The following is a 15,641-nucleotide window of genomic DNA, read 5'->3' as shown; positions in this document are numbered from 1 at the left end:
CCTGAAACCATTATGCCCTTTCCAAATACCTCTCAGTACTTCATACCTGTTTTAACCCCATAATGTCCTATATGCTTTATTATCGCGGCATCTCTTCACCCTTTCGCCCTAACAGTCTGCTTGTGCTTTTCAATATATTTCTGTCCTTCGCTTACCCGTACCCTGAGATATTTATTTATTTATTTGAGAACGTACAAATCGCTCCACTGGGCATTAGTGTACAGGGGGTACACAAAGTGAAAGGCAAAAACGCTGTGAACAGATGTAGGTTCATTCAAAAGACCCGGCAACAATGCAGCTAAAAACAGTAACAAACACTTAGCAAATGCTCTATAAGTCATGAAAAGGTTTAAATGCATATAAAGGGAAATAGTAGCACGCAAAAGCTCTCTGTGATAAGGAGAGCAGTCAATAGCTTAAGGTGCATGGCACAATGATGCATCAATTAGTCCCCGTAAATGTGTTTTAAGAGCAGCTAGAAAGCTGTTGTCATCTATTGGAACTATTGCGTTTGGGAGGCTGTTCCATTCGCTTATTGTGCGTGGGAAAAAAGCTGATTGAAATACGCATGCCCGACAGGCAATTTCGCGTGTTTTACGGCTATGGTCTCTTCTACGGGAAATGTATGTGGGAGGTGCAAGGTAAGCGTCAATGGCAATGCCAATTTTTTTAATTCATAATGCCGTTTAAGAAGACTATAATCTGAAAAAGTTACGACGTAGCTGTAGGCAATCCCATCCTAAATGCTTTTTTAACGCGCTGACACTGCAGTGATGATCATAAGCGTTTAAAATGAAACATGCTGCGTGATTCTGTATCGCTTCTAGTTTCTCGATAAGGACTTTAGTAGCTGGATCCCACACTACCGTTGCGTATTCTAAAATTGAGCGCACGTTGGAGATCTACAGAACTTCGCTCACGTCACTTGGTACATTACAAAAATTTATTTTAATGAAGTTAAGTGCGCGACCAGCCTTCATTGCTATATAATCGGCATGCTTTTTCCAGGTTAAATTATGGGAAAAATAAACGCCTAGGTACTTAATATCCTGATATATGGCTATTTGATGACTATTTAAAGTTCACTGTTTTTACTGTCTCGTCAAGCCACGATTCGGTGCCTATTACAATGCGAGGCTTGGAAGAAAGGATGAGGCTGGCGAGTTCATTTTTGTTTGCAATGCTGCGACAGTTCATCAATAGAATGTTTAGGTAAATTTGCCGAGAGGTGGAGCGATAAGCGGCACGACGTGTGGTTTCATCTTTTCGGACCACCTTGCCACCATATAGTTATCGTCTAGCATCAATGACGATGTCTTTGTAAGCGTCGTAGACATAATGTCACGTTGTAGCGACGGCAGTCCAGCGGTCAGGAAGACACCAGAAAGACTTGCAAACGAAGCTCTTTATTTGGGCTGACTTGCGCCCGCAAAAGAAGTGAATCACTCGGTGGCGGCGTAAGCAACAAGCGTGCTCGTCAATCGTCGAACTACGAATGCCCGCTGCTCGCGGCATCGTTCAATTTAAAGCCGGCAAGGAAACTTCGAGATAACAGGTCGAGATCATCTAGAGTAATCTGGAAACACGTAGATGCAGCTCGGCATGGCTGTGATCAATCGAGATTAGTCCGGTCGCTTCTCGCGTCACGAACACAAATGATAACACCCCTTTCCCGCGGCCTTGCGCGAACGAACGGACACTACAATGATACGTGGCAATAACATAGGCCATCCATTATGAGCTTGTCGAAGCGTACTTTGAATGACAAATTTTGTTGTCTTGCAAATTCCCCCAAGTTTCCGGCGTGCATATCGTACCGCGGCCGAAAAGTCTTCCCGGACCGCATACTCATCCGCTTCCAGCTTAGATCGCGCTGCAAGAACAGCCTCCTTGTCCTTAAATCGCAGGAACTTGACTATGTTGGGGCGCTTCTTGTCAGCTTCGAAGCGACCAATTCTATGCGCTTGTTGTATGTTAGGCCCATCTATTTCCACGCCCATAGTTTCAGTACACAGGGAGACAACAGCCTCCTCTGTCTGTGTCCAGGTTTCAGTCTGAGAATGAGGTAGTCCAAATAACGAAAGATTATTTCTTCGTACTCTATCTCTGAGCGTAGCGATGTCTTTAGAAATACCAGTCATGCTAGTGCTCTAATTTCGCGCTTGCGCAGGCGATAAATCAGGCAAAGGAGATTGATTGTCCCCGAGGCATACAACTTTTCCTTCCAGGCTTTCTAGTTGAGGATCAACGTGTACTTGCCGCCAAGGGAGTCCGCAGAACTTTTTTCAGAGCGGGGGGGGGGGGGGCACCCGATGTCCGGGGATGGGGGCGGCGGTAGGTTAGCACCAAAAAGGCACTATAAGGCACCATTGTTATTTTCTTTTTTTTATAGTGCATAAATAATATCCGTAATTCCAGGGGGGGGGGGGGGGGGGGGGGGGGCAACCGTTCCCTTCCGGACGCCGATGCTTGCCACTCACTGCGGGTAGCTTCTCAAATTTACTCAGTATCTGCATTTGGTCTTCTTCTATGCGCTTTATCGTTTCAAGAAGAGCAGAGAAGAGTTTGGCGCGGATCGGTACGAGCTGGCAGGGGTCTGTTATTTTTGCTCTCTATAGAAAGTAAGCACACTAATCAGTGGAATCGTTGAAAATCATCAGACAAAATGTGAAGTCTAGAGCATCTCCTTCGTCCACAAATATTAACCAGAGCTTGTAAATCTTCCTGGCTGTCAGCTAGCAGTACAATATCGTCAGAAAACATTAACCCCTGCAGCTACTGCTCTACGACCATACCGCCTAATTTGTACGAGAGATTATATCATAATAACTCTAGATTACTCCATTTAAATCACGCGCGCCGTCTGCCAGGTCACGTGGCAACTTCTTCACCCCTTACATGACATTCCTGCGTGAAGTCAAAGCCGTTATTGGGCTCTATAAAGCCGCCCCTATCATAAAGTTAATTAATGTTGAGTTTTTTTTTATGTTGCGACAGTAAGCCTGCTGGCATGAAGTGTTATTTACAAATATAGATACACACTACTCTCGAAGGAAGTCCAGTAACGGCCTGGCCTGTGGTGCGGCCCATAGAGTTAATATAACCAACTCCGGCCCAAAGAATCAATTCGTTTACATCCGAAACCATGAACCCCATAGCAAATCGGGCTGTGTTAGCTGATCGCGAGGGTCCGAAACATAGCAAAAGCTATCGGAGTCCTGGCCTGGGGAGGACGAATTTCCCAAGTCAACCTTATTAAAACAAAGTTTTTCACCGCCACCGCCACCATATGTGCAAAGGGGGCATTGATCTGTGCGTGCCCCCTGATCCAAAACCAGAACCAAAAGATGGTGCCATCAGCATCGGTTTCGCATCAGCATAAGCATCAGTATTCACGTGGGCTACGGTCACTGGCGGAGTCCATTTTGTCTTCTGTTGCGTGGTTGCAGTGGTACACGCGTTGCTGTTTGACAACTGTCCAGTATTAACAAAAGTCGGCAACTTGAGAGTTTTGTTCACCCGGCATCTCACTTATCTTTTTTACCTTCCCTCTCGTACAGGCCCGTCATGACATCTTATCGCGTGCGTATGGCTTTGACAATTTATGGCACCACGCTTGTATGAGTGACAGCGCGTTGTTTTGGAAACTTCGATATTCTTCGTATCATGGCGCCTCGGATAGTGACTCATTGATAAGCAGGCCATGATACCGTGCACTTCTAATGATAATTAGTTTTCGCTAGCAGCACAGTTGTACATTTCAGTTGACATTTTTACTGAAACGAAGGAAAGCGGCTGTGTTCCTGTGAAGCAGGCATACGGACAGACTAAATGTGTTTCGCGTTGTTGATATGGGAACGCCTTATATGTTTCAGATAGCGTGTTTGCAGTAGCGCATGTTTGTGTCAGCAATGCATTTCATAACTTTTGTAATGAGGTGCCGCAGTTTCAAAAGCGTTTCGCTCACGGAATGAAAAGTTGTGCCACGAAGTTGGGTTAAGCCATTGGCGCTAAAAAATAGCGCCAGTGTGTTCCCAAGCGCTGCCGTAAGCGTCTTTCTTTATTATCGATTGCAGACCTTTGCAGCGGCAGTTGACTCCAAGAAAGAGGAATTCCGGAAATACTTGGAAAGAACCGGAGTGCTTGAAAAACTGACGAGAGGTGAGGAGCATATAAGGTATCTCGGCGGCTTTTCGCTCGGTTTGCTTGAGCTGCAGCGCTCACTTAGACCGCTATGACCATGCTTTGATTGTTTATTAGACTCCCGCTTTGCAAATAAGCGACCGGCGATGGCAGAAGTTCACGAAAAATTTGCGTGAGCAGTGACGCACTCTATCAGGTCTCTTTAAAGGTTGCGTGCGTGCGGCACAATTTGTCATTACACACTGAACCTTCGTACTCTGCGCCAGTGTAATAAGTAAGCCCATTGTGCCACATCAATCTTGTGCACTGCTTTTATTTACTGCTATAGTCAAATGCATTTTAGTTTATGCATTTCATGTGCCATGGTTGCCTTTCTTTTTTTATTGCAGCACTTGTGAGCCTCTACGAAGAGCAGGAGAGACCAGAAGATGCCGTTACGTATCCTTTGTCTGCACGCTTGTGTGAATGTTTTGGGGGTGGAAGGGTGCTTGTTCTTTGCCTTGGTCCTTAACTTTCTTTCAAAACAGCTATGTGAAAGCACATCTAGATCCTGACCATTCAGAATCCAGCAGTGAAAGTTTGAAGCAAGAACTTGAGCAAGCGCAGAAGCGAATTGCGGAACTGCTGCTAGAGAACAATGAGTTGAAGTCACAGCAGGTACAGTCCTTTTTCACTGTACGAACTGATGGGCGGGTTGGTTATGCATGGTAAGATTGAAACAGCGAAAGGCCCAAAGACAAAGCAAAAGACAAAGCATTGCAGGTCATATCTGGGTGGGAATTTGTTTTGCCAAAAAACCTTGAGGTGGCTGCTTAGCAGTGGAGAGCATTTTCCGTTAGGCAGTAGGCAACATAGATATCCATAACAGCGATATGCAAGCCAGCTGCTGCTGTAGCCCGGTTGTTAGAGCACTTCATGGGCAATAGGAGGTCCTGCATTCAGCTTTCGCCAGCAGCATGTGGTTGTCTCTTGCACCATCTGTGAAATTACCTTTGGCGTGATTATTCAAGTAGTTTCCTCCTTTAATCAGTGCCACCGGAATAGGATTCTGAACTCGTCTTGTTGCCGCGGGAACTCGATCTACACGTTCCGAGCATTCTTAGAAACTTCGACTTATTGCCCTGTGCGGCCGATTTCCCTAATTAAATTGGTTTAACATCCGGCTCCTGCCTTTTTTTTAAATTCTCCCCGTACGGTGGGCGGAGTTGACCAACGCGTGGCGTGCCTTTCAGCCAGCTCCGTGGAGGCTTTGCTTTCGCTTTATTTTGTTTTTTAGGTTTCTGTGAATAAATAGTTTCATTCGCAGATATTATAGCTGCAAAATAAGCCTGCAGAAGTAAAAATACGCGTGGACTATTTGCTACTATGGATTACTACATATTACTCCGCCGATGGCAGAGCGGCAAGCCTCCACGGAGCTGGCTGAAAGGCACTCCACGCATTGGTCGACTCCGCCCACCGTACAGGAGAATTAAAAAAAAAAAGGCGGGAGCCAGATATTAATCCGATTTAATTAGGGAAATCGGCCACACAGGGCAATAAATCGAAGTTTCTAAAAATGTTCGGAACGTGTAGATTGAGTTCCCGCGGCAAAAAGACGAGTTAAGATTACTCTTCACTGCACCTTTAAGAATTTTCATGGTTTCTTGGTCTGTTGGCTTCTTTTTTGATGGTAGATGGGTTTTGCACATCCAGTGTGAAGGTTTGAAAGGTGTGTGTGCTTGCCGCTTATGTAACACTGTAAAAGTTAACGGTGGCTAAGGCCTTTACTTTCTGCATTGGAAAATTCCAAATTCAGCGGATGCAGAATAAAGAATCCACGAAATTCCGCAGGAAATTCCCTGGGAGTCCTCGTACCACTCCTGTCTCAGTGGTGCAGTGGTTACATGATGCGCCACTGCCCTGCGATGGCAGGTGTTGCTACCAGTGGGGCTTATGCGACCCAGGTTGGTCTTCCCTAGCGACCAATCATTAATTTAACTGCCGCCTACTCTTCGGTGGGCAGCTTTCCCAAAGGTCATGTTGCACACAGGACGATACCCAGCTTTACCTAGCAGAGTGAAGCTATCACTGCAAAATAGAACGCCAAGATGAGAGTCATCGCCATTGTTACTACCTCCACTCCTTGATAGTCGGCATGAGCAGTCGATGGCTGCTGGAAAGCTATGACAACTGAGCATGTCACTGGTTCTGAGGCACTCGGGTGCAAGAGGCGCAAATGGTTGATGACCACCGCGCTACCAGCTGTTTTCGCTATTACGTCTTTCGTGCCGCTGTTGGCAAAAGGGAGATAAAACGTGAACAGTGGCACTGATGCTTGTCGCACCACCACCCTGCATTTGTGTAGTGAGGGAAAGCCTGCCACCTGCCACCCGAGCAGGCACAGCTTGGTGCTCGGCAGTTCAGTTTATCCGTTTTGTGGCAAACTGCGTTCGATATATAAAATAAGAAATTCACGTGTTTGTTGAAAATGTTTGGGAACACTTTGATATAGTCAATAAATCATGATATTCGTGTTTGTTATGAGGAGGATTGACTGTAAGGCTTTGATTTTACAAGAAACTAGTACCAGTTTGAAGACTTCCACAACTTTCACTAACAGCTTTGGGCTATTATGAAGCACTAATTAGAGGTCGGTACCCTTATTTCTAGCGGGCCTGGGTCTATTTTGTGGGGGGAGGCAAGTGGAAGTAAATGTTGCCCGTATGTACTCGAGACACTAAAGAAACCACACATATCATTCATTACATCAGTGCGATCTGTAAACCGGCTCCACGAGTGAAAAAACAGAAAAGCGGAAAACGAAGCCTATGAGCAGACAGGTGCCCGCGTTTCATGCTGAGGTTGCGCATTTTATTCGTCGGAGTCAAATTCAGACGATTTGATGTCATCAGAGTCACTGCTGCTTGAAGCACCAAAAAAATCTGCTGCAGATGGAAGAGAATCGCATGAAACGGGATTTTTCTGAGCGCGTGCTGTCTCTGTGCCTGGCGCCGTCCCACGAGCGCACTACGCCGGAATCTCAATTTCAAAGGCGTTTCAAAAATCAGCACCTTGTGGGAAAAAATACAAACTGGTCAAGAAACTAAAGTAGTGTGTCTAAACAACAAACTAGGTACTGCTAAAAATCCTCAGTGTCCCCGGCAGCGCTGCAATCGCGCTTGAAATCAGTTGATCACCTGGTGATCGATGCATAGTGGCGTGGTAACGAAAGAGTTAAAGTGTGCTGGCATCATACAGCTCGTGGGTATCTTATACACCTCCATTGAAACAACCGCTGCAGCTAGGATTTGTTCCCATGTTTTTGGGCTTGGCAGCTGAACTTCTGAGCCGCTACGGTGGGTTGCTACGGTGGTATCCATAGTGGAAGAATAGGAAAGGTGGAGGAGCGGTGCGCCTCGGGTATTGAGGGGGTGTGTTGCGCCGGGTATGCATGTCTCAGCCGCTCGCTGACAGATGGCATGGAAGTAGCAGAGGCCTAGGATGGTGCTGCTTGCAGTTGTCACAAAGTATGCTCTTCAGCTTTTTTCTCATAAAATATTACAACATCTCTGTTGGTGTGACTTGAAATGGTAAGGAAGTGCTCCATGCCACTGTGCATGACGGGGCGCAGCTTTTCTGCCACGGAGCTTTCAGTCTGTCGCGTCAACCAGTCAGAGGCCAGGATGATGGAAGCAATGGCTGATTTATTGGCAGTAGTGCTCGGGAACGATCTTGAGCTGGCCAGAGCAGACTAGCTTGAGGCACCAGTGTGAGGCTGGAGCCCAACCCGATTGCTCCTTGGTATTGTCAGCAGCGGCAGCATCTGCATGCGATCGGTGCTGCTGCTATAAGTCTTTTCAGCTCGAAATGTGGCAAGTGAGTGAGCTCTGCATAGAGCTATCTCAAGGAAAAACTGCAAGTAATATATTTGTGAAAGGCATTTAAAAAGCAACTTTTGGGTGTAGATCAAGGTTAATTTGTTTGGTGCTCTACTGCAAGGTAATTGAAATAAGTCCGTGTTGGATTATGACAAAAAAGAAAGTCTTTCTTTGTCAGTGGACTTGTCGAATATACAAAAATATAGTTTTATGTTGTGTGACAAAAATCACTGGTAAGTTTATTAGAGGAGGCTGCTGAAATCCTTCTCTTGACAATTTTTTGTATTACAACTATTAAGGTACCCTCAGTCTTCTGAAAGGTTGCGAATTGAAACGTTTTCAACATACAGCAACTGTCGTCAAGTTTGCAAGTTTTTGTTTTCTTCCGTTCATGAGCGTACTCAAAGTCACCACTCCCGTGTGCCCAATATCTACAGCACCACACAATGAGTGTTACCTGTTCACAGCTTATTCAAGCCCATGGGATGTATTGAATCTGGAAAAGGCGCACCTATTCCTATGTTCTAAGACTTGAAACTTTCTTTTGTGGGCAGCTGCAGCTTCACAAAAAAACTGGATGGGCGTATACTTTGCTGCTGAGCCGGAAACTTGAACGCGTACATGTCTTACAGCAGTTTTAGACTGCAGGCGTGGTTACTTAGAACGTCTATGCTGCAAATGCTTGGGGAGTACACCGTGCCTAAAGTGCCGTGAACGCCTATTAAAAGATATTGTAAGCTCATCATCACTCTCATTTTCTGCAAAAACAAATTTCACCCAAATTGTACACTTTTCAGTTGCTCCATGCTGCCGAGGAAAAAACTTAAACGAACCCAACTCGCAGAAATGCTTATTAGCACGTATTGGTCTCAGCCAAAGGCTGGAACGGCCTTCCACACGAAGTCACTGCAACCACCTGTCCATCCTCATTTTTGAATTGTATAACTGCCTTATTTAACGAATAACATCTTTGTACGTAAAGTTTGATTCTATCTATACCCACCCCTTATGTAATACCCCTGAACTGGTGGTCTTTAAGGTAATAAGGTGAAGTGAAGTGGATATGCATGCTTGACCAGCCGTAGTTTGGTTCAGTAAAACGGTGAGTTGAGCGAATTAGTACATAGTTGAAGAACAAAAGCAGCGCAGCAGTGGGGACAAGAGAGAAGCACCTGTCCCGCCTTCTCTCTTGTCCCCACTGCTGCGCTGTTTTTGTTCAAGTAGTTTGGTTCTTTGTGCTGCGAGCACAAAATAGTTATTGCCTCATAGTTATACAGGTCGTGAGGATGAAGCAACTCGGCAGGAAGCAAAAACTAGGACAAAAAATAAGGCAGCAGCTGCAGAAGTTACGAAGTGCTACCATCTCTAATCCTTCTGATAAGAATGTCTTCCTTTCCTGTCTGACATAAGCACTGTTTTTTTTTTCTCTGGATCGTGGCTTGCAGTCGTAAATCTGACTTTGCGACCTGTTTCCGCTACCTTTGTTCCCAAAGGTGTGACATACTTCTGGTAGTTAATTCTAAACAGTTTCAGGTGTACACACAGTTTTTGTCTGAAGTTCAATTACTGAAATAAGCTGACTTTGGAAAGGCACACTGCATAATATGCCATAAAATCATTTTCTGCATGATTATAAAGTGTACCACTACATTAGAACAAGTTTTAATGCTGGTTCTTGCGATCGTATTCAGCAGATCCCCAGGTCAACATTTGGCTTGATTGCGCAAGCTAGGGACAGATACGTATCGTGTGAACTGAACAGTATTCATCTAGTATATGCTTCATTCGAGAGGTACGGGCAGACAAAAATGTTCACTGCGCATACATACTCCCACAAACACACAAGCTTATTTCATGCATGAAGCTTAGTACCTAACATGTGCTTCTAGTGTGCGGAGGAGCCAAATTCACGTTTTATTGAGCATACATGCTTGGGAACCACAGTACCAGTAGTGCCATCTACCGAGGGTGGCATGAAACATGCACAAATATTTTGCTGCCTGCACAACCTTCACCCAGCAGCCTAGCTTATTCGTCCACTGTGGTGGTATCATTCACACGTGTCTCTCTTTTTTGTTTTTCAGGCCATCAAGGGAGAAGTGGAAGAAGCAGTAGTTGCAGAACCCGAGTTGTAGTCATCATTCGTTTGTGATATTCCCGAGGGCAGTGTTATGAGTTGGTTTTTGGAGCCATACACTGTTTTGTTACAGGTATGAGTTATTTGTCCTGGGGCATACCTGGAAGTGTGCCACTTTCTAAAGGGATGTGCTCATAACACGGCCCTGGGGTTTTCGTCCACCACACGTGCCTCCTCCTCTGTTCCCGTTGTGGCAACAGTCTAAGGATGTGTCACATAGTCAAACCAGCGAGAATTCTAGCTGCTGCTAGCTTGTGGAACGATGCTATGATTCCAGACTGGCTTGCGTGCATTTTCTTTTATGTAGCTAAGAAGTGACTAGTATTTCACACAGGAGTTTTTTGCATTTGCCCCTCATAATTTAGAAAGGCATGTCGTGTGGCTGTATTCAACTTAGCATGATCTGAAAGGGTAAGCAAAATGCTTTAAAAATTTGGCTTATGAGTTGAGAGGCACACTTAGTGTATGAAAACGCCTCTTTGGATGTCATTTAAGTTTGCATCATAAAAATAATTGAACAAGCCTGCTAAACATTGTTTCTTTGCTAGCCTATTCTTTGTAATTTATGATTTCAGGGTGTTATTTTATGTGCTTACTTTGAGCAAGCTTGCCTGTCAGGAAGAAAAACAAGTATGAGCCCCAAGCCATTTTTTTTGTCTTGCCTGTGATGTTTGATCGAAGAGGCTGGGAGAATTGCTGCAAGTTTTCATGAAAAACTTGTGCACTAGTTCTTGTGCTGACTTTTGTTACATAACGTGCATTGCCAATTGATGGCTTTGCATTTTCTTTTTAAGCCAGCTATGCTAGTAGTTGAACTTGGCTTGGCCAAGTCCACTGCTGAAGCCGGTGTTTGGTTGCATGGAAAAGCCTCTCGTTATATTAAGATCTGTTGTATTTTCCTTATTTTTCTGCAGTGCTGAAGAACTGCAAGAATGTGCCATTGAGGCAGTTCTGGTTATAAATGTCCTTTAGTGTTACGTTTTGAAAGTGACAAGTATTAAACTGTTCCTGTTTTTAAGATCACAATAAAATAATTGTGATGAAGTTGTGTTTAGTTTTCTTCACAGCTGTGTTACTATCGCCGATCTGAGGTACAATAAGGTGCTAAGTGTGCCAGGGATTAGTTTCACCGGAACTGTGGATTGGCGAAGTGAGCAGTGCTGTAAACTTTTAATTGCATAGATATCCCATCACTATGTGCTGAACGTTCATTTTGCACTGTATTTTTACTGGTGCAGAGCTTGCTGTGTGTCTGCATATTAAGTAGTGGAGTTTGAGAATGACAGCACAGACTTTCTGCTGGTGTTTGTCATTGCCCAAAGAGCATGCAGTTTGAATGTGCAAGCAATGACCACGCTATATAGGTTGTGGCCTTGTAAATTTATTGCCAAGCCACCGTGGTGGCTATGGTGCTCATCTGCTGACCCTAAAGATGCGGGTTAAATCCTGGCTGTGGTAGTCGCATTTTGGTGGAGGCGAAATACTAGAGGCCCGTATACTATGTGATGTTAGTACAGTTAAAGAGCCCCAGGTGGTTGAAATTAAGCAGTGCCGTCCACTACGGTGCCCCTCGTAGCGTGAGCCACTTTGGGATGTTAAACCCCATAAAACAAAAGCAAAACCAAACTCTACTGCCGGTGTCACCTATGCAGTGCGAGATATGCATGAGCTTGTAAACGTGTAAACTGTGCACCATGATTCATTGTATCCTGCCTTTTCCATGAGGTATTCAAGTGCACTTTTTGCGTGTACAAAATAACTGTAATCTACAGCAGCCACATACTACCTGTGTAGCTGGTGTTTCCTTTGGTAAACAGTCATAATGTTGCTGTGGAATAGATCGACTGTGACCAGTCATAACGGCAACTGTGCATAGCATTTAAACTTCGTGTCTAAGACAAGCTGAGAAGAATCTAAATACTGGTTACTGTTACCGTGGTGAAAAAAAACAGGTTAAATGTGCATTGTTACTAATGAAGTCTGATAGCAGCTTCAGCCTGTGCAAAAGGTCTGAATAGCCTGTGAAATTTTCTGAGGAAAAAGCAATTTGTAGGTGGCATGACTTGTACACTGGTGCAAATTCCAAACCAGAAAATGTGTGTAGTCTGGCATGCTGGATACACAGGTATGATCATTGAGCTGTGTAACTTGACTGCAGGCAAGTATTACTGATTGCAGAGAATTCTTGTGCAGGAATGTAGCCTCGTGAATAGTGACAGCACCAAGGGCAGGGGAGGGTTGGCAGGCGAGTCGCCAAAAATTGGCCATGCAAACTCTTAAGTCCAAGTTTTTATTTGCTGAAAAATGCTTTAAATGTCCGGGCCTCTAGAATTTCGAAATTCTAGAGGCCCGTGTACTGTGGAATGTCGGTGCACGTTAAAGAACCCCAGGTGGTCTAAATTTCCGGAGCCCTTCACTACGGCGTCTCTCATAGCCTGAGTCACTTTGGGATGTTAAACCCCAACAAACCAAACCAAACCTCCTTTTTTTTTTTCCATTCCTGCTCGTAAGTGGTGAATCGCAAAAGATTACGGCAAGTGCCACAGGCCATGGCATGTTTGCAGGTCTAACAAACATTCGGTATATATGTTAAAAATATACAAGGCTCAATTACAGTGCGATTTTCATCAGTGTGTCTGCTGAACTAGATTTGGATGAGGAAGCTTGGAGCAGAGGAACGCTGTGTGCAAGTATTTACCGAGATTGGACCAGGAAAGGTAAATGCTGTAGGGTCTTGCAACATGCACAATAACATGCCAAGGCACTAGATGAACTTTCATTAATAAGCTTCTTGAAGACAATTTTTAACTGTGTGTGTGAAATATTTGTACATGCTTAGCTGCAAAGAGAGTGCCATTCCACTAGGCATTCACTGTTGCTAGGTCCTGCCATGTAACGAAAGTGAGCATGATCAGATGGTTACTCAGAGGAGTAGGCAGTCAGTACCCAGGCATAGCCTCCCTCCCAGAGGAACCGCATGAAGAGGCCAAAGTGCTTTCCAAAAGTGCATAGTGAATGGAAAGAACGGAACAGCAGCAGTTCCATGAAAATTCCACGACTGCCTGCAAATCTGCAACTATGGGCGGAAACATGGCAAAGCCACAACTCCTGTTGCATTAACAGCACACGAAAATGTACAGGTGCACTGACTGAAGATTTGATGGAAGGTGGCACCTCTTTATCAGAACAATTGTGCCACTGCAGGGTAACGTTGAACGCAACTAGTCGGAACTGGGTTCTGAAACCGAGATGTTGACACAAGCTTATTACGGTTGACCCCACACCAGCAAATGCTGCAGATAACTTCGGAATCCAGCGACACCTCTCAACAACACTCGACACCAGGAAGAGTTTGCGGCAAGTGCAGTGAACTCTTTGTTGCCAAGGGCACCCATGCTTTGCAGAGTGCCAGCAGACGTCACATTGATAACCTTGCTGCCGATTCAAATTTAAGGCACTGAATAAAAGTGCGATTGCCCTTTCAGAATTGTGCTTTGTTCTGCATTGTTCTGTTTTGCATATTCAGCAGTGCCTTCTGTAAAAGCACGTCTCTCGTTGGTATTAGCTGGAAACAAATTTGGGGAGGTGCAACACAAAGGACATATATAGGAAATGATGTTTGATGCATTGTGGGCACCCTTAAGGCTTCCTTACAAGCAGTGGTGTAAATCATGGGGGGGAATAGGGGGATCTGAACCCCCCTTCGCTTAGGGTGGAGGGGACACAACATGCGAGCGTCCTCCCGAGATTCGTCTCGGTGCTTCTCGATCGGCATCGAATGATACGAGCAGCACACACAACACTAGGAAGCTGCTGGAGTGAGGAGGCCTCCTCCCTTCACAGAATGGCTCAGCAGAATCGGATATTCAAAAACAGCGCTGTCATAATTACAGTCTGCCGACAATCAAAGGACATCCCACGACTATGTGTGATTGTGTTTAACTTCAAGCCTCTGCTTTTCTGGCATCGAATCAATCTGTGATTGAGACAGAGATGTTAAAGGGTCCGAGGGTCGGCACCGTTCAAACCCTTGAAGCTTTCTTTGGAGTCTTTCTCTTGTTCGGGCAGGGCGAATGTTTTAATAGTGTGCGAGACAGGCACTTACAGATGACTCTCGCCTTGGTGGCATGCATAAAACTACGTCATATCAGCTGGTCATCTTTATTTAAAAAAAAGGAAGTAAGCAAAACACTTTGTGCAGTGTCTACCGCCGTCACTTTCAGTTTGTTAAAACTGCCGCTCTGATTACAAAACAGAATATCCCTTCCATCATCTCGGTCCCATGCCTCATATGACCCAAAAATAAAGAAACATGGAAGCTGTGATAATAGATCAAGAAAGTGATGCTGGTGAAATGCTATAGACAAGCAAAACAGCTGAAATGGAATGCTTAAATGGCACAAAGCAGCCTTCAGATTTCAGGAAAGCTACAAAACATAACTTCATACTCTGCGTTAGAGGTCTGCACTGGACAGCATTCATAGACAGGGCCGCTACTTCGGTCCGGACTCCGAACTCGATCATATTCACTAATGACCAGCCCGGCCCGGTGCTCATTCGGTCGTGTCCATACAGGCCCGTTTGCTTTTCGTGACGAAACTTCGCTCTAAAAAAAAATAGATATAAACAAGAAGTAGACAGACATCTGCGTACCAGCGGAAGAAGTTGAAGAAAGAAGCGCAACTCTGGGTTTGTACCAGTGACGAGTGCCTACTCAAGCTGGGCACTACTGAAAAAAAAATCGATTATAAAAAGCACTGCACGCCATACTTCTCTGTGGCTTGTGAGACAACACTTTAGGAGAGAGACATCTAAAAATAACGGCTTCAGCGCAAGCGTAACTTGTTCCCCTTGTCAGAGGACTGGGATGCTTTGCGTCCTGCCGCACCACGAGCGCATTATTGTGGACTTTGCTTTACTTACCGGGCAAGACTTCGTACTGCAGTGCAGAATAGGGAATCATATCGTTTTCAAGTAAGGAGAGAGCTCCCCTTCAAGTAGGGCTGGTAGCTTTCTAAACCACAACCCCTCTCCGGATCCCAGAGGGATTCGCAACCCCAAGGACCACATCCGCATAGGTTATGCAAGAGTTGCCCGGATCCCAGAGGGATTCGCAACCCCAAGGACCACATCCGCATAGGTTATGCAAGAGCTGCCCGAAAATACAGTGTCCTCAATTACTCAGCTTTTCGTACGTTGAGAACACAGGCAAAGATACTAATCTACTTAACTTTAAAGTATCTGTCGTTAAATTTGTCACATTTAGCTGGGCACATGGGGCACTATGCAGTGTTTGTAGCTGGACGGTAAGCGCCCTTCACTAGGGGATGTTTTCTAGCCTTCTCCTCTCATAAACTGTCCAATTTGCTCTTTTGTATTGACCCCGGTCAGCTATAGGCTTCTGCTGATGGCGGCGGCTTTGTCAGCACTTCGAGCTATACCCACATCTGGGACTTGTTACACTGGGGGAGAGGGGTGGGGTAGGTGGAGACCCATGTAGA

General features: G+C 45.2%; 1 protein-coding gene across 1 annotated transcript; it reads left to right on the top strand.

The window, feature by feature from the left end:
- Positions 1-3,397: 3,397 nt before the first annotated feature.
- On the top strand, positions 3,398-11,184 carry LOC149359176 (c-Myc-binding protein). Its single transcript, XM_089571421.1, has 5 exons — positions 3,398-3,582; positions 4,077-4,161; positions 4,533-4,581; positions 4,671-4,800; positions 10,088-11,184. Exons 1-5 carry the CDS (start codon positions 3,568-3,570, stop codon positions 10,136-10,138), a joined length of 330 nt encoding a protein of 109 aa, XP_089427547.1. The 5' UTR covers positions 3,398-3,567; the 3' UTR covers positions 10,139-11,184.
- The last annotated feature ends 4,457 nt before the right edge of the window (positions 11,185-15,641 follow it).

The sequence above is a fragment of the Amblyomma mixtum genome, chromosome 2 (assembly GCF_055824585.1).
Source record: "Amblyomma mixtum isolate Tamu chromosome 2, ASM5582458v1, whole genome shotgun sequence".
Taxonomy (NCBI): Eukaryota; Metazoa; Arthropoda; class Arachnida; order Ixodida; family Ixodidae; genus Amblyomma; species Amblyomma mixtum.
Note: the sequence above shows the minus strand (reverse complement) of the source record. Positions and strands in the feature narration are given on the sequence as shown.